General features: G+C 43.5%; 1 protein-coding gene across 1 annotated transcript in view; it reads left to right on the top strand.

Moving 5' to 3' along the window:
• Positions 1–19,602, top strand: part of TENM2 (teneurin transmembrane protein 2) — a 1,250,894-nt gene that overhangs the window by 1,042,345 nt on the left and 188,947 nt on the right. Inside the window, exons 14-16 of the mRNA XM_030212543.1 lie at positions 12,103–12,222; positions 14,127–14,388; positions 18,534–18,801. Coding sequence (XP_030068403.1) covers positions 12,103–12,222; positions 14,127–14,388; positions 18,534–18,801 — 650 coding nt within the window. The remainder of the gene's footprint in view (positions 1–12,102; positions 12,223–14,126; positions 14,389–18,533; positions 18,802–19,602) is intronic.

The following is a 19,602-nucleotide window of genomic DNA, read 5'->3' as shown; positions in this document are numbered from 1 at the left end:
AGGCGCCTACATTCGTCCAACGTGTGCCAGATTGGAGTTACCACCTGACTACCGCATGGCCCTTGCAGTAATTTCATTTTTGACGCACGTCTGCTATGCGCATCTAAAAAATAATTTGGCATTCTATGCGCGTAGGTCATTACCGCCCGGTTAACACATGAAACCTTTGTGCTAAGTCAATGGCTGGCGGTAAGATCTCAGATCCAAAATGGACGCATGGCAATTTTTATTTTGCAGATGCGCTGAAACATGGAACCACGAGCACCCAAAACCCGCACCTACACTACCACAGGCCATTTTTCAGCGCACCTTAGTAAAAGGACCCCTGAGTTAGAGTTGAAGACATTCAGTTGTTGCATTGACTGTTGGACAGATGAACACTTGTGGTGGTAATTGCCCATAAAGAATTGGTTGCGCTTACACCTCTGACAATCCGATATCAAATTGAGTTTAAAACTGAATTTGGGTTGTGTGTTTGTGACATACTCATATTTATTCCAGGAGAAGCATTAGATAAAAAAAATCATTTGGGTGCCTAGTGTGACCTTTCTAAAATAGGCAGGGGCCCTGTTGCAAAATTACCCTTGATATTCTTTGTAAAGGTTTTCACTCCCTTGTGCATCTAATATAATAATTTGTACCGTCAGCGTTCTACAGCTGGCTGGCTGGCTGATCAGGTTCGTAACATCCTGACATCAGCAAGCCTCCAGCGTTCCCTTCCTTCTCACTGTCCCGCCCTCGCGTAAAGTCGAAATGACGTCAGAGGAGGGCAGAACAGTGAGAGGGAAGGGAACGCTGGAGGCAAGCTAACGTCAGGATGTTACGAACGCAAGCAAGTGAAGGCAACGGAACGCAGGAGGGGAGGAGGGCAGAGGAGAATCGCTGGGGAGGGCAGAATCGGAGGACATGGATGGGAGGAAGGGCACAGGATAATCGCAGGACATGGAGGGGAGGACAATTGCGGGACATCGAGGTGAGGGAAGGACAGGGCAGAGGAGAATCGATGACATGGATGGGATGGGAGAAGAGGAGAGAATCACAGGACATGGATGATTGCTGGGGAGGGCAGAATCGCGGAACATAGGTGGGAGGGCAGGGCACAGGACAGTCGCTGGACATTGAGGGGAGGGGAGGGCAGAGCAGAGGAGAATCGATGGATGGGTTGGGAGGAGAGAAGAGAATCGCGGGACACGGATGGGAGGGCAGGGCAGAGGAGAATCACTGGACATGGAGGGAATAGGAGGCAAGGGGAGAATCGTGGGACACGGATGGGAGGGCAGGGCAGAGGAGAATCGCTGGACATGGGGGGAGGGCAGAATCGCAGGACACGGAGGGGAGGGCAGGGCAGAGGAGAATCGCTGGACATGGAGGGGAGGGCAGAATCGCGGGACACAAAGGGGATGGCAGGGCAGAGGAGAATTGCTGGACATGGAGGGGAGGCCAAAATCGCAGGACACGGAGGGAATGGCAGGGCAGAGGAGGATCGCTGGCATGCCAGAATCGCGGGACACGGAGGGGACAGCAGGGCAGAGGAGGATCTTTGGAAATGGACGGGAGGCCAGAATCACGGGACATGGAGGGGAGGGAAGAATCGCTGGATATGGAGGGGAAGGCAGGAGAGAGAGGAGAAATTGCTTCACCGAGATCCTTAAAAACATAATCACCATTACAAAACAGCCTTGCTAGCGCCCGTTTCATTTTTTTAGAACCGGGCCTTTTTTACTAGTTTTTAATATTTTGCTCTTTAAGATATACAAAATAGCAAGCTGCACCATTAAATCTGTCACCTTTAGTGTGAACAGCAAAAATTATCCAACATGGCCCCATGTTTCACCCTGCAGCTGGCAGTACTCCTGAAGTAGGGTCAAGGAAAATGCATCCCGGTCAGGAGACGGTTAGCGTATCTGAGTTTCAAAAAGGTTTGGACAAGTTCCTGGGGTAAAAGTCCATAGTCTGTTATTGAGATGGACATGGGGGAAGCCACTGCTTGTCCTGGGATTAGTAGCATGGAATGGTGCTACTAACTGGATTTCTGCCAGGTACTTGTGACCTTGATTGGTCACTGCTGGAAGCAGGATGCTGGACTAGATGGGCCATTGGTCTGACTCAGTATGGCTATTCTTATGTTCTTATGAGAGACCATGAAGGCCGAAGGAAAAACAAAGACACCAGTATGGCAATGGAATTTTATTGATAAAACTAAGACTTATGAAGCCATGTTTCGGCAACTGTCTGCATTAGGGGTGAAACATCAAAAGTGTTTCTCCAAATAGAGGGTAATTTATTTATTGTTTGCATTTGTATCCCACATTTTCCAACCTCTTTGCGGGCTCAGTGTGGCTTACAATAAGATAAGAATAATGAAAATACATTTGTTACAACTTGGTTATGGGTTATATTGTACAAGTTATGCGAGATAATCGAATTATCATTAGGAATATCACAATGGGACGTTAACATGAAGCTTAAGGGCAGTGTTAAGACACAAAGGCATGTGGTGTGCATATTTCTGTGAGTAAGTGTATGAGTAGGGTTGAATTATGGGGGATGAGAGATCATAAGTGGATGTATGATGCATTGATGAACAGTGAGTGTGGACTCTATGTGTTTTGGTTCTTTCCGTAGATTGATTCAAATAGATGGGTCTTCTATATAGTGCAAAGAGAAGTGGTTTATTAATAAAACAGTTACCCAACGTGGCCATGTTTCACCCTGAGGCTGCGTCAGGGCTAAAATCTACAAAATAAAAACATACATAAAAAATCTCATAATGAACAATTACAATCAATACAATATAAAACTCAAAATTAAAAAACAGGAGACAAGTGATTTCAATGATTTAGTGTATTTGGGGAAAAGGAAATATACAGATCAGTGCCATTTTCCATGTGACATGCAATTCCATATTATTCAATCTATAATCATTTTAATTCAATGTGATACTAATGTGAAAGTGCTCACATAGAGAAGTTGTCAAGAAGTAAATCAAGTGTTTACATACCTAAAATGGTATTATTACAAAGCATTCCCCTAAAAGTTAACTTATAAAAACACCTAAAACAGAAAAGCAACATATCTCAATGATTGATTACCATCTAGTATTCCTTCATTTTAAAAACAGAGTAATCATCTACATTATAGCTTTAAGAATTTCAACAGAATATGTTCAAAAAGCTCATATAAATCAAAAATCTACTGCAAAAGTTCCAAAATATCGCCACATCATTGGCATTGTTAAACAAATAGTAGATCACTACTACTGCTGCTAGATCACCTGCTCAAACCATCACATTATGATTCACTTTTCCTGCATTGCTATTCTCATTCAAGGTATTGAAAATAATGCAGTTCTTTTTGGAACTTTTGCAGTAGATTTTTGAATTAAGATGATTATAGATTGAATAATATGGAATCACACGTCACAAGGAAAATGGCACTGATCTATATATTTCCTTTTCCCCAAATACACTAAATCATATTGAGATCACTTGTCGCCTATATGTGAGTATTAAGTCTATATATCTCTTATATAATTTTCATGTTTTTTAAATTTTGAGTTTTATATTGTATTGATTTTAATTATTGTTCATTATGAGAGTTTGTGTGTATGTTTTTATTTTGTAGTTTTTACACCTGACGCAACCTGAGGGCGAAACGTGTCCACTTCGGGTTACTGTTTTAACAAACCACTTCTCTTTTTACTTTACTTGATCTGCTTTTTTTTATACTTGTATCTGAGCAGACCAATTGGTGTCTCTTGTTCTTGTTTTTCTGTGTAGTGCATCATAAGTTAGGTACCAATTAGACACCCAACTGTATACACAGAAATGGAAGATAATGGTAATGAGCACCTAAATATGGGTAAAACGGCAGTTTATTTATTTATTTGTTACATTTGTATCCCACATTTTCCCACTTATTTGCAGGCTCATGTGGCTTACATAATGCCGGAGATGCGATTGCAGACTCTGGTGTAAACAAATAGAGTGATGTAGAGGTAAGATAAAGTTCATGTGGTATAGCCACATAGGGGCATCATACACGGAAGAGTTGTGTTGTGTCCATACCGTATTTTGGTTTTATTTTGTTGCAGCGGTCAGGCATGTATGTTGGGTTTGTAGGGTATGCCTTTTTGAACAAATAAGTTTTTAGTGTTCTCCGGAAGTGTAGGTGGTCATACGTGATTTTCAAGGCTTTTGGAAGTGCGTTCTACAATTGTATGCTTATGTAGGAAAAACTGGATGCATAAGTTGATTTGTATTTGAGTTCTTTGCAGCTTGGGTAGTGCAGGTTTAAGTATGTTCGTGTTGATTTTGAAGTATTTCTAGTTGGTAGGTCAATCAGGTCTGTCATGTATCCCGGGGCTTCACCGTAGATAATTTTGTGAACCATTGTGCAGTTAAGTGAACTTAACTGCACTTAGGCACTATTTCATAATTGGGCGTCTAAGTGTTCTGGTGTGTAACTGCAAAGGGGGCGTTTCCATGGGTGGGGCATGGGCATTCCCACTATTTAGCATGCGCTTTATATTATACTTGAATTTACGTGTGCAATTGCCACATTTAGGCTGACCATTTATACCAGCCATAGACATGGCTTAAGTGGTTTTAGCACCCTTTATTAAGTTGAGCCCATAATGTCCACAGGTGTAAATCCAATGTTTGTCAGGATTTACGCACACATAAAAGGCAGCAAAACACCTAAGTGCTATTCTGTAAGGGTGTACGTCACTGATATATCATGCAAATGCAAGGGGTCATTTATATTGGTGGAGCATGGGAGAGTCATGGACAGGGCTATCACTTACAGAATGCAGTAAATTCCATGGGCCTTTGCCACATTTGGGCAGCCGCAAAGGTGAGGTCTATAGTTGGGGTAACTGTGAGTTCCTTTGATATTTAACACTACTTTTTAGTAAGAAAACCACACAGGTGCCTAGAGCAGGGCTGCTGAGAGGGGGGGCAGGGGGGTTCAAAATTCCATGGGCCCGGGCCTCCAAGGGGGGTCTGACGCCGGGTTCTCTCTCCTCCTGCTCCCAATCTGCAGAGGACCCAGCTTTTACTTACGGATGTAGGGCAAGAAATGAAGAAGAAAGGCGGAAAGTAAAGAAATAAATGGAAAGGAAGCCATGGAAATGGAGTTAAGAGGACAGATAGCAGTAGAATCGGATACTGGGCCAGAATGATCAGAAAAACAAAGTCACCAGACAACAAAGGTAGAAAAAAATCATTTTATTTTTATTATAGTGTTTGGAATATGTCCACTTTGAGAATCAGGTGCTCAACATTAAAAGTTTATATTTATTTACTTATTTGTGGCATTTTATCCCACATTAAACATGAATTAGATTGGAACCTGGGATCATTTAATTTTTTTTTCCCTGGACTAATGCATTGCCCCCCACCCCCAGGCTCTTTCCCTGGCTATAGCCAGCTCTGCAATTTGGGGAGGAGGGGCACTCAGAGGTGGACGAGGGGCGCAGAGGTGGATGGGGGGGGGGACGCAGAGGTGGACCGGGGAGAGAGCCTGTTGTTAAACATTTACCAGCACACCACTGGTTAGATCTGAGGGCTCCTCTGATCAAGAGGAGTATACTGATCTCTCCTCTAACCTCTCTCTACCAGAAGAAAAGAGAAAGTCACCACTGGAGGAGCCTCCTTCACTGATTTTGTCAGAGAAATAATAAAGGCCATTGTTTTTATATTGAAGGAGGCATTAGAATCCAGGGCACACAGTTTGGATTTCCTCCAATTTCTTGACCACCCGAGAGAAGGTCCAACAATGCTTATTCATGACATCCTTAAGCACACAGAAACGAGAATGTGGGAGACCAACCGTCTTATTTTTGAAAGAGAAAGATGCCCATATTTCGACCCAAATTGGGAGATGGGCGTCTTTCTCCCGTGGGCGCCCAAATCGGTATAATCGAAAGCCGATTTTGGGCGTCTTCAACTGCAATCTGTTGCGGAAATGGCCAAAGTTGACGGGGGCATGGTGAAGGCGGGATTGGGGCATGTTTATCGGCCGAGGAGAGATGGCCGTCCTCGGCCGATAATCGAAAAAAGAAAGGCGTTTTTAGCGTGAATTTGGGTCACTTTTTTGGACCCTTTTTTTTCACGAACAAGTCCCAAAAAAGTGCCCTAAATGACCAGCCAGCTTATAATCGAAAGTAATCGCCGGCTATTTCTCGACACAAATCGGGATATGGCCGGCGATTTCGCAAAAGTGGCGAAAAGCGTATAATCGAAAGCTACATTTGTGATAGCTTCGCCGCTTTCCCTTCGCCTCACCAGCGAAAGTTCAAAGGGGCATGTTGGCGGCGAAGCGAAGGCGGGACATGGGCAGGCTTGGGCGTGGCTACCAGATGGCCGGCTTTCGCGGATAATGGAAAAATAAAACCCGGCGATAAGCAGTATTTCGCCGGGTTTACTTGGTCCTTTTATTTTCATGACCAAGCCTCAAAAAGGTGCCCCAACTGGCCAGATGACCACCGGAGGGAATGAGGGATGACCTCCCCTTACTCCCCCAGTGGTCGCCAACCCCCTCCCACACTAAAATTATTAAAATACAAAACTTTTTTGCCAGCCTGTATGTCAGCCTCAAATGTCATACCCAGCACCCTGACAGCAGTATGCAGGTCCCTGGAACAGTTGTTGTTGGTTGCAGTGGACTGCAGAAAGGCAGAGCCAGGCCCATCCCCCCCTACCTGTTCCACTTGTGGTGGGTAATGTTGTGCCCTCCCAAACCTCCCAAAACCCACTGTACCCACATGTAGGTGCCCCCCTTCAGCCCTTAGGGCTAGGGTAATGGTGCACACTTGTGGGCAGTGGGTTTTGGGGGGGATTTGGGGGACTCAGCACACAAGGGAAGGGTGCTATGCACCTGGAAGCTAATTTGGTTGTTTATAAAAGATGTTTGAAGTGCCCCCTAGGGTGCCCGGTTGGTGTCCTGGCATGTGAGAGGGACCATTGCACTACAAATGCTGGCTCCTCCCACGGCCAAATGCCTTGGATTTTGCCGGGTTTGAGATCGCCGGCAGTTTTTTCCATTATCGCGGAAAAACAAAACTGGCAATCTCAAACCCGGCGAAATCCAAGGCATTTCGACAGCCCACTCCGTATTATTGAAAAAAAGATGGCCGGACATCTTTTTTGAAAATATGGTTCCGGCCAGCTGTTGCGCAGCCGCCAAAATAGATCACCAGCGACCTATTTCGCTGGCGACGTTCGATTATTCCCCTCCAGATGACTACCGGAGGGAATCGGGGATGACCACCCCTGACTCCCCCAGTGGTCACTAACCCCCTCCCACCCAAAAAAAAACAACTTAAAAAAATTTTTTTCCAGCCTGTATGCCAGCCTCAAAAGTCATACCCAGCTCCATCACAGCAGTATGCAGGTCCCTGGAGCAGTTGTTAGTGGGTGCAGTGGACTTCAGCCAGGTGGACCCAGGCCCATCCCCCCTACCTGTTACACTTGTGGTGGTAAATGGGAGCCCTCCAAACTGCCCCCAAAACCTACTGTACCCACATCTAGGTGCCCCCCTTCAGCCATAAGTGCTATGGTTATGGTGTAGAGTTGTGGGGAGTGGGGTTGGGGGGCTCAGCACCCAAGGGATGGAAGCTATGGACTTCAGAGGTAGTTAACTTTTTTTTAATTGTTACAAGTGCCCCCTAGGGTGCCCGGTAGGTGTCCTGGCATGTGAGGGGGACCAGTGCACTACGAATCCTGGCCCCTCCCACAACCCAATGCCTTGGATTTGGTCGTTTTGGAGCTGGGCGCCTTCGGTTTCCATTATAGCTGAACAACGAAACCGCCCAGCTCAAATCCGCACAAATCCGATGCATTTGGCTGGCACAAACCATATTATCGGAAAAAAGATGGACGCCCATTTTTTTCCAAAATACAGTTTGTCCCGCCCCTTCACGTACCCGTTCTCGGAGATAGATGCCCATGGAGATGGGCATTCACGTTCAATTATGCCCCTCCAAGCGTTCTATGTGCAACCTGTCAACAAGAAGGCAGACTCTAAATATAAAGGAGAAAATATTCAGTGCTAGATAGCTGAGTAGGAGAGTCTCCTTTCTGGTTAACTGGCACTGACCAGGTCCTGAGAAGATATTCAGTGGCATAAAACTGGATTGCACTGCTGAAAATCTTATCTGTCTGCCATGGCACTATAAAGTTAGTGCTGGGGTGGTCTAGGGTAGCAGTAGGGCCAGGGCTGGCATTCAAGGGCACCAAAAAACTCAGCCTCTGACCTCACCTGGTCTACAGGTTAAGCCTTTTCTTTGCCCCCAACCCCAAATCCAGTATCTCCCATTCTATGTACCCACTCCCTGCGGGTCCAGCACTGTTCCTTCACCTCTCTCAAGACTGCAGGGGAATGAAAAAGGCGAGGGAGCAGTGCCGGACCCACAGGAAGGGGGACAGATGAGGGGGGAAAGAGAGACTTCACTGGGGGGGGGAATACATGCCAAACCCATGAGGGGAGGGAGGGAACAATAGAAGCAATGTGATGGGGGTTGGGTGCCACTAAAGCTTGTTGGTTAAGGGTGCCACTAACCCTTGAGCCAGCCCTGAGTAGGGCAGAGCTGAAAGTTACCTGGGCACCACTGATATTCAGCAGCAGCACTTGGCTAGCTATGCAGTTAATTTAGGACAGCAAAAAGACTATCATAAATTAACCAGGTAGCTATCCGGTACTACTGCCAAATTTTGGCGGCAACCAAGTAACTCTCAGCTGCCACCCCAGACTTGGATATTCAGTGTCAGCGTCTGGATAGAGTTCAGCACAGAGTATACGGGTCTAAGTCAGCCAGCAGCAGCCAGAATGTAAAGAAACACTGACTACCACTGGCTGAATGCTGGCTCCAGAGTTTAGAAGGTTCTTAGATTTGAAAAATCAGTAAATGCCACACCAGTCAGTGACATTTCTGTTATAACATTATTCAACAGTGCTGTTAAATGCGTATATTTCTGATACTGTTAGTCCTGTTATTAGGCTTAAATTTGCCATCTTCAGGTTTATCTCATTGATTGTATTTATGTTTATATTTAGTCATTTTATTATTGTTATGCTGTTAATAAAATTATAACTTTGTGCTGTACACCAGCTTGGGTGAATCTTTCTATAAGGATGGTTAATGAATCAAAATAATAAATAAATAAGTGTGTACTGGACATGTCACAATAGTGATAGTAGCAATATTGAACAATATCATATGCACACTTTGCAAAGGACAAGACAAAGGACAATTCAAAAACTAAGACCCTTACTTTGAAGAGGTTACAGCATGAGAACTATACAAATAAATGGGACAAAACTGCAGAGATTTTACACAGGTAGGCATGTGGTTTATTGCTGTCTACATTCTATTTGTTGCTTATATTCCTCCTGTCTCCAAATCGGATTACATCAAGAAATCTTCATTCAAATGAAGAGAAAATACAAAAAGATTCAGCCTCCAATTAATTATTCAACCAGATAGAGAATATGTTTTTAAAGCTTTCCGAAAAAGGAAATAAGAAGGAATATTTCTAATTTGGATGGGAATATCATTCCAAATTTTGACACCTTGGTAGAAAAAAGAATATTCAAATTGACCCCCCCCCCCCCTGATTACTAGACTGCGCTAGCAGCTGCATTGTGCTAATGCCGATCCAGCCCATTCACTTTGAATGGGCTGTGTCGGCATTGCCGCATGGCTTAGTAAACAAGGGGGTGAGATTTTAATCGAATGTTTTTCATCGAAGGCTAACCCAATTTTTAATGTTGACTGGAAACAAAACTTGGAATAATTACTTGGAAAAGTTAAAAGTTAAAACCCTAGCTGTGCAGAATGTTATAAATCAGTGTTGCTATTTTAAATTTAGGGCCCTGTTTACTAAGCCACTCTAGAGGCATGCTAGCATTTTTAGCGCACGTTAAGCATTAGCACATTCTAACCATGTAGATGCCCATAATCTTCCTATGGACATCTACACAGTTAGCACGTGCTAATTTTTAGCACACGCTAAAAATGGTAGCGCACCTTAATAAATAGGGCCCTTAATGCGTTGCTCTAATGGCAGCCAATGCAACTGGCACAAAAGGGGCCTGAGTCTCATAGTTCCTCATCTTAAAAATTAGTCTCGTAGATGTATTCAGAAGCAGCTGCAGTCTGTTTCTCTGTTTATGCAAAAACCCACCATAAAGAGCATTGCAGTAGTCTAACTGTGGTAATAGAACTGTCTGAGCTGTAATTGTAAAGCTCTCAGAACTCAATAAAAAGCGTATAGCCTGGAGTTAGTGTAGCTGAAAGAAAAAAATTTTAACTTGCTCATTCATCTGTTCTTCGGATGTTAGTTTGGAATCCAGTATCACATCCAAAACCTTTAACCTTGACTCAATCTGGAGAACATCTCCTGAAGATAAAAACATGACTTTTACCTGCTTAGAGGAAGAATAGGGTAGGGGGAGTGAAAGTACATGCAGAGGTTTCACTTTGAAATCTTCTCACACACTTGTGAGCCTTTCCTTTGCACCTGTGTCCATGCAGGTTCAGTGGGTGCACAATATTTAATATTTATTTATTTGGATTTTGCTCACACCTTTTTCAGTAGTAGCTCAACGTGAGTTACATTCAGGTACTCTGGATATTTCCCTGCCCCTGCAGGGCTTACAATGTTTGTACCTGAGGCAATGGAGGGTTAAGCGATATGCCCAAGATCACAAGGAGCGGCAGTGGGATTTGAAGCAGGCAGATCTGGATGTCAAGACCAGTTCTCTAATCACTAGGCCACTCCTCCACTCCAGGCCACTCCTCCACTCCATACATACAATACTGTTATACTCATGTGTGAGCAAGCCAGATTTTCAAAATGAGCTTGTGCACTGCACACCCTATGGGGAGTTTCAAAGTTGCCCTCAAAATCTTGACCCAGTGTAGGACATTTTGATAGTTTTTGTTTAACTGACATGTAATATATTGGAGCAATGAAATGGAGATGGAATGATAGCTATCTTCGTTTTCAGGAATCTCTGTCTCACATGACTGCACATGCACTGAGCTGGGTGGGACATGGTTGTATGGCAGGGGGAAGCAGAAAAAGAACACTGGAAGTATTAATTATATTTGATATAACGACAGACCTTAAAACTGATGACAGCCTGGAAATGGATAATTCAGGCTGCCTGTTGAGAAAAGAAATCAGCATAGAAAACAAATAATTGGATTTGAATATTAAATTTGACTCCTTGCCTTTTTAAATCTGGGCTAGGTACACTCAAGTACAGTAGGCACACCCCACTCACAAGGGATGGCTAATCTGCAATAACCTTTGCATTAATGCATGTTGAAGGCTGTGGAGTGGAAGAGCAGGCCTAGTGGTTAGAGCACCAGGATGAGAACCAGGGAACCAGCTCCTTGATCTCTTGGGCTAATCACTTAATCTTCTGTTGCCTCAGGTACAAATTTAGATTTTAAATCCTCTAGGGACGTGGAAATGTGACTCACCTTGAGCTACTACTGAAAAAGGTGTGAACTAAAACCAAATAAAATAAAGTTTAATACATTGGCAACAACACCTCCATGTGGACAGAAGCAGCAGCAGTAATGGGAAGCAGTAATCTGTACCTTTCAAAATGTAGATAACTGATCCACAGTAATTGCATTACCTTGCAGTTAATATAATGCACATTAGCCTCAGTGTTGCTCTCCCCACCCTTCCCCTCCCGTAATATAAATTTCTGTGTTAGCCTTTGATATGTGTTAAGGACTTTTTTGACTCACTGTGGTTGACCTGAAAGAATGCAGTTTTCTCTGTTCAGAGATGATACTCTCTTGTGCACTGTAACTATTTAAGAAAACATCAATACATGTCTGAAAAACAGAGGAAAACACAAAATAGGTAAATAAAAAATGTTGAACCTCCCCTTGGGACCCAATACAGATTACAAAATAAGGTTGGTGATGGATTTGGAATTGTCTGTAATTCCATGGCTCTTCAGCTATCACCTTATACCATGAACTTCTGAACAACAAACTGAAAGAAAAGAGGTCAGTGTAGAATCTGCACAAACACAGCTTCACAGCTAATAGTGATTCTTCTTCTTTCACAGTCTCATATCTCTGATAAGAGGCCAAGTGGTGACAACAGATGGAACTCCACTAGTCGGTGTCAACGTGTCGTTTGTTAAATACCCAAAGTACGGTTATACCATTACTCGTCAGGATGGGACGTAAGTGAATCTCTTTCTGGTAACAGTGCAACAGTTTCCTCCTCCTCCTTGGGCTTCCAGCTCAGTCTAATCTATTGCAATAAGGCTTCATTTACAAGTGTGAGACCATTCTTTCCCCAGTATTACATCTTCTAACATCCTGTAGTCCAGTCATTGCAGTGAGAGTAGTCGGCCAGGAAGCCCTGAAATCCTGGGCAAACATCCCAGGATTGTGAGTATTGAGTTGGGAAGTAGAAGGCCAGAACCAGGCCTTAAACCTTGGTCTCTTCACATCGCAGTACACAATATCACACCTTCTTAATGTGCCGTATATGCTGAGAGGAACAGTTAGAGCTGGATTCAGTACATGGCACCGAAAAATAGGTGCCAGAAAAAATCAGTTGTCATCATTATTCTATAAAGGGCACTCCAGGATGAGTGGCTTTTACAGAATAGCACCTAGCAGGTACGAGGATTTACACCATCTGAAACCTGATGTAAATCCTGGGGTGCAACTTAGGTGCCCATGCCCCAAATTCTATAACATTGCATGTAATTCAATGGAATGCCCCTGACCAACCCATGCCTCTCCCATGGCCACGCCCCTTTGGGTTGTGCACGAGAGGATTTGGGTGCGGATCGTAATAGCATCGTGCACAGCCAGATATGTGTGCAAATCCAGATTACTGCCAATGTACATCAGTAATTGATTGTTAATTGCTTGGTAACTAATTTATTTATTTGCAGATTTCAGGATCATTCACAAATTACCATATATAGAATTCAGGCGAAAGCTCCTACTGGATCAAGCACTTACCTAAAAACTCAAGAGTAATCTGTCTTTTCAATGCCAAGTAGCCATGTTACCAGTCAAGCTCTGATAATCTTTCAAATAATTGTGTTTGTGGAAACTCGTGACCTTTTATTACAGTATCTGCGGTTTGGAAATACGCTGCTGGGTGACCTGCTGAGTGTATCAATTTAAGAAAATAGTCAGCTTCTAATATGTAGGGCCCTGTTTACTAAGATGCACTGTTGTTTTTAGCACGTGCTAAAAATTAGTGTGCTCTAACCAGGTAGATGCATGGGCATCTACATGGTTAGCGTGTGCTAATGCTTAGCATGTGCTAAAAATGCTAACACACCTCTAGCGTGGCTTAGTAAATAGGACTCTCAGGGGCCTTTTTACCAAGCTGCAGGAAAAGGGCCCTGCTGTGGTAGCATGTGCCGTTTTTCCCATGCGCCAGGGCCCTTTTTACCATAGCGGGTAAAAAAGCTCCCAGCACAAAGCATGGCCATGCAACAGAGAGCCTTACCGCCACCCATTGAGGGTGATGCCCGATTACCGCCACGCAAGCCATAATGTTAAGGCGCATTAAACGCTAACGTGTCAATACATTCCTATAGGCACGTTAGAGTTTAATGCACATTAGCATTTAACACGCATTAAAAATGCTAACGCGCCTTTGTAAACACAGGCGTAAATGGCCAGGAGCCACTTAAAAGCCAGTAAGAAGAGCCTGGGCTTCAGACCATTTGTCAACTCTGCAGAAAAAGAGACTGTGCCTAGTAAATGAAGGGAAAAGAACAAGAAAGTTTAGTGTGGTAGCAGGCTCTGATTGTTGCAGTGCTTTATCTTATGGCAGTGATTCTCAACACCAGTTTTTGGCACTGCTCGGTATGTCTGGTCTTCAGCCTATCTGGTGGATATTTATAGAACGTAGTTGCATATATTTGATCTAAAATCCACATTCGTTTCCATATCTTGCTTACCTTGAAAACCAGACCAGTTTACAGGCCTGAGGATTGCCAATGTCCAGTATGAATGGTTGAAATCTGAGAAGTTACAAAGGGTATGCTAGAAGATACTTTGCTGTGGAATTGGTGCTCTACTCTGCTTTAATGCAAAGGTCACATTTTTCCAGGTTTGACTTGATTGCCAATGGAGGATCCTCACTGACTCTTCACTTTGAACGAGCACCGTTTATGAGTCAGGAAAGAACAGTATGGCTGCCATGGAACAGATTCTACGCTATGGACACCCTGGTGATGAAGACCGAAGAGAACTCCATTCCCAGCTGTGACTTAAGCGGCTTTGTGCGTCCTGATCCCATTATTATCTCATCCCCTCTTTCAACCTTCTTTAGTTCAGCCCCAGGACATAACCCCATAGTTCCAGAAACCCAGGTAAGAATTCAGTGGGCTAAGGCAGATTAGAAATTTTTAAATACGATCTGCTCTAATGAAATAATGTTTCCCTTTTCTGCAGTGAATACTGTGCACCATATAGAGAAGTTATTTCTCATGCACGCTTCTTTCTTTTTCTTTTTTTTACCTGTATCTGCAGTACTACAACCTATTTGTATTTCAGGAATTGATGTGAGCAAAGTACTTGATATATTAAGACATCTGCAATCTGATTCTTACAGATAGCAGCTGCCAATTTTTTTCCATTACTATGTCCCATTTGTGTTACACTGTCATCGCAAGCTGCTGAGCCACATAATTACAGTCTCATGTGGCCTCCTTTCTTAGATAGTTATAAGTGTCCAGCTCTGTTTAAATCTGTTTCTAAAGGCATATCACTGTTTAAAAACAAATCTCACATGTTAAATAAACCCATTGTATCCGTAGTGATGCGGAAAGATACACGTTTTAACGATGGTTATTCATCATTCTGTTATGGCAAGATGGCTTTTCTCATTGGCTGTTCGACAGCTAGTGTAAGAAAATATTATGAAAAGCAAAACGAGTACTGCAAAAGTTTGCTGTCATCAGCTCGATTTTGGCTTACTTGAATGATGGAATAGCTGCAAATCTGAAGACACGAGCGTATATTTAGCAAAGCAGGATAGGAACGAGCAAACATTTTGGGCCTGATTCATTCATGCTTTTCTGCCATTCTGTGTCCATGGGGAAAAGATGTAGTGAATGAGATCCTTAAGGATGATTCATAAATTGTTCTCTGGTATATTTTCTAGCTTGTTGTCAGGATGCAATCATCCGGGTCCCATCAGGAGCAGGAGAAAGAGCGAGGCCCAGGCCCGGGAAATTTTGCCCCCCTGCCCCCCCCCCCCCTCTCGGTGGCCCTGTCTGGGCCTCAGAGGACTGTCACTTCACTTCCACAGGACAGCCCTGTTCTCCAGTTTCATCTGCTCCCTATGACACTATTGTTACATCATTCCTATATTTATTATTATCCACCCAATATTTAAAACCGTTTAACAGCCAGAAATGGCTCCTAGTCGGTTAAATGGCACTTAACAGACTATCTCCAGCTGAATATTGCCGTTTAGCACCTAGCGGATGACAGGTTATATCATGCGATGTAACCGGCTATCCGCTGATATTCAGAGAATCGCCGGCTACGTTTGGCCACCAAAATAACAGGTATATCTTTGGCTGAATAACGGCTTGACTAGTTAAATTTAAACCAGCCAAAAAACACCCAGATATTCAATACCGGTCACCAGAAACAGCCTGGCATTGAATATCCAGGCTCAGCGCCGACTGCAGGAGGCATTCCGGCTACCTCCCGCAGTCTGAATATCGGCCCTATTTATTCGCTGCTGCCTAACTTTCAGGCCCTTTTACTAAGCTGCACTATAAAATGGGCTTAGAGTACTTTTATGCAGGTCTTTCCCATGCGCTAAGCCCATTTCTAGCATGGCCATTAAAAAGGGCTTTTTTTCAATTTGTTTTACTTCTGGCTGTGCACTAATGTTAGCATTAGAATACGTCCTTTAAAAAAAAAATTACCATGTAACACAGTAACATAGTAAATGATGGCAGATAAAGATCTGCACGGTCCATCCAGTCTGACCAACAAGATAAACTCATTTTACATGGTATGTGATATTTTGTATGTATACCCAAGTTTGATTTGTCCTTGCCATTCTCAGGGTACAGACCGTAGAAGTCTGCCCTGCACTGTTCTTGTACTAAAAGTTCTGAAGCTAACGTCAAAGCCCCTTAAATTTACACTCCAGCATATCCATATCTATTCAGTCAAGATCAGGGCGTAGACTGTAGAAGTCTGCCCAGCACCGATTTTGCTTCCCAATTACCGGCGTTGCCACCCAATGTCCGCTAAGATTCCGTAGATCCATTCCTTACGCATGCCAAAAAGAGAAGGCCATTGTGACACTAAAAATGCATGGCTAAGACATACACCTCAAAAACTACAGCTCAAGAAACCAAGGACTAATAGAAAAATGGAGACAGATTTCTTATAGCAAAATCTCTTCTACCAGGAAATCCGAGGATCTTGAAACGTCTTAGAAAGATTAAGTCGACTAATTAAAATCTCCATGTTTAGTTCAGTGGCGTAGCACAGGTGGGCATGGGTGGTAGCTGGTGGAGATCCAAAGCTGTATCAGCTAAAGACTACCCTTTGATGGTAAGCCAAGGTGGAAAGAAGCTTTTTCTCACCAGCTGAGATATTTTTTGGGTGGTAGTGGTGGTGTTGGTGGTGAAGAACACTTGGTGCCCACCCACTTCTTGTCTAGGCCCTCCCAGAATCTGTTTTCTGGTTACGCCCCTGGTTCAGTTCAGTGCGATATGAAAACTGTAGATGAGAGAAAAATGTGTGACCCTCAGGAGCACCCAACCTAACTTTGGAGGCGACCAATACATACTACAGTTTTCCATGCACCCAAGGCTGCAGAAACAGTTCCAGTCCTTTGGAACCAGTATTTCTGGTAAGCGAAAAAGTGTGGAACCTTTGTTAGCATGGGGTCTAGAATGAATTGTTTCAACCAACTGTTATGAGTGCAAAGGCCACAAGACACAGGTACCATTCCCCCGGATCGAGGAGGTGTGTACTGAAACAAGTGCTGCAGAAAGAGGAAGAAAATGTTTCTCACACCTCCATATCAGCTGACTTCAACCACTGCGGTAAGCTCTTGGGAAGAATACGCCTTCTGTGCTCTTCTGTGAAGAGGAAAGTGGAAGACCTGTATCAGTAGTTGAACTACGGAAAGCTCCAGAGAGTTGAAGGACCAAGATACTAAGGACCAATATTCGAGGTACAGTTGCACCATGGAGCGATACAAGGGCATTATAACCTACTCGTTTTTGTTTTCCATTCCTTTCCTAATAATATCTAACGTTCTATTTGCTTTCTTAGCTGTCGCAGCACACTGAGCAGAGGGTTTCAACATATCATCAACAATGACACCTAGATCCCTTTCCCGATCAGTGACTCCTAATGTGGAGCCCTGCATTACGTAGCTACAGTTCGGGTTCCTCTTTCCCATATGCATCATTTTGCACTTGCTCACATTAAACAGCATCTGCCATTTGGATGCCCAGTCTCGTAAGGTCCTCTTGTAATTTTTTACAATCCTCTTGCGATGTAACAACTTTGAATAACTTTGTGTGGTCAGCAAATTTAATTACCTCACTAGTTACTCCCATCTCAAGACCATTTATAGTAATATAGTAAATGATGGCAGATAAAGACCCCATATGGTCCATCCAGTCTGCCCAACAAAATAAACTAATTTTACATGGTATTTGATACTTCATATGTATACCTGAGTTTGATTTGTCCTTGCCATTCTCAGGGCACAGACCGTAGAAGTCTGCCCAGCACTCTTCTTGCACGAAAAGTTCTGAAGCTAATGTCAAAACCCCTTAAAATGTACACTTTAGCCCATCCATATCTATTCAGTCACAATCAGGGAGTAGACTGTAGCAGTCTGCCCAGCACCAGTTTTTCTTACCAATTACTGGCACCGCCACCTAATCTCCACTAAGATTCCGTGGATCCATTCCTTCTAAACAGGATTCCTTTGTGTTTATCCCATGCATATTTGAATTCCATTACCGTTTTCAACTCCACCACCTCCCGCTGGAGGGCATTCCACGTATCTGCCACCCTCTCTGTGAAAAAATACTTCCTGACATCACTCCTGAGTCTGCCCCCCTTCAACCTCAATTCATGTCCTCTAGTTCTACCACCTTCAATCTTAATTCATGTCCTCTAGTTCTACCGCCATGTGAGCACTTACCACTTCTTATGTAGCAGTTACTAAGGATTCCCCTGTTATGGACGCACTAGCCAGTTAGCACAGTAGAACTGTAGGTACGTTAGCTAATTAGCAGAGCTATGCCCATTCTCCGCCCCTCCCAAAAATGATTACAAAAAAAATAATTACCCCACACTTAGTGTGCTCAAATGCTAAAATTAACGTGAAAAACTTTTGCTGCATTGAACAACACATTAAAAGATAATGGTTATATAAATGGATAGATGGATGTAAGACAGCCAAAATCTGTCAGCAGCAGAAACCACGGAAGGTTTATCACTTATTCTCTTTTTTGCACAGGTTCTTCACGAAGAGATTGAGATGCTCGGCTCCAACCTGAGGCTCTGCTATCTGAGTTCTCGTACACCTGGGTATAAAGCATTCTTAAAGATCACGATGACCCAATCCCTGGCACCTGTTAACCTCATTAAAGTGCATCTAATGGTGGCGGTAGAAGGACATCTCTTTCAAAAGTCATTCCAGGCATCTGCCAACCTGGCCTACACATTTATCTGGGACAAAAGTGATGCCTATGGTCAGAAAGTTTATGGGCTTTCAGATGCTGTGGGTATGTTGATGGAAGTATTTACAGGATAAAGCTGTATTTAGTGTACATACAGAAGACTGATGGAATATTTATGTTCAGGCCAGTTTCAGTCCCATCAAGCAGTTGTGAGACCTCCCTGTAATGTGTTTTATCTCTGCCTTCCAGTGTCTGCGTAGAGGGGAAATGATTTGGTCCTCATGCTTACTGTTTGTAACAAATCACAGTCAGTTTCTGGAGTGTAGCACACCATGCAACATAGCATCCTTGGAACTGAAATTAGCTTTTCCAGTTCATTTCAAGCTTTGTGTAGCTATCTGGACATAGCAGACCAGGCTCTAGCCCTAGAAGGGGTACGGAACAGACAGGTCTTGAGTGCACAGGACCATGGCTTCCTTTATTAAGCTGCAGTTACATGCAGTGGTCGGCAGAGCTTTCTACAAGCACTGGAACTCAAAATGATATGAAGGCAAGAAAAGACCAATTTTTTAAAAAAGTGTCACTTGTGTAAATTCCCTCTTGCCTTTCAGCTCTTCGTAGCTGGATGCCAAGGTGAAAGACAGCACTTTATTTTCTCCACTCATCGCTTTACCCTTTGTCTCCCCTTATTGTGACTTCTCTGTCCAGCATCCTCTACTTTCCTGCTTAAACGGAGTTTAGGGGCTTGTTCACATAAATGCACTAACCCTAGGATTCTATATATTGCATTGAGATTTCCATGCGGAGATCAAAGCATATTCCATAACATAGTAACATAGTAGGTGATGGCAGAAAAAGACCTGCACGGTCCATCCAGTCTGCCCAACAAGACAAACTCATATGTGC

The sequence above is a fragment of the Microcaecilia unicolor genome, chromosome 8, assembly GCF_901765095.1.
Source record: "Microcaecilia unicolor chromosome 8, aMicUni1.1, whole genome shotgun sequence".
Taxonomy (NCBI): Eukaryota; Metazoa; Chordata; class Amphibia; order Gymnophiona; family Siphonopidae; genus Microcaecilia; species Microcaecilia unicolor.
This window is presented reverse-complemented; position numbering and strand designations above follow the sequence as displayed.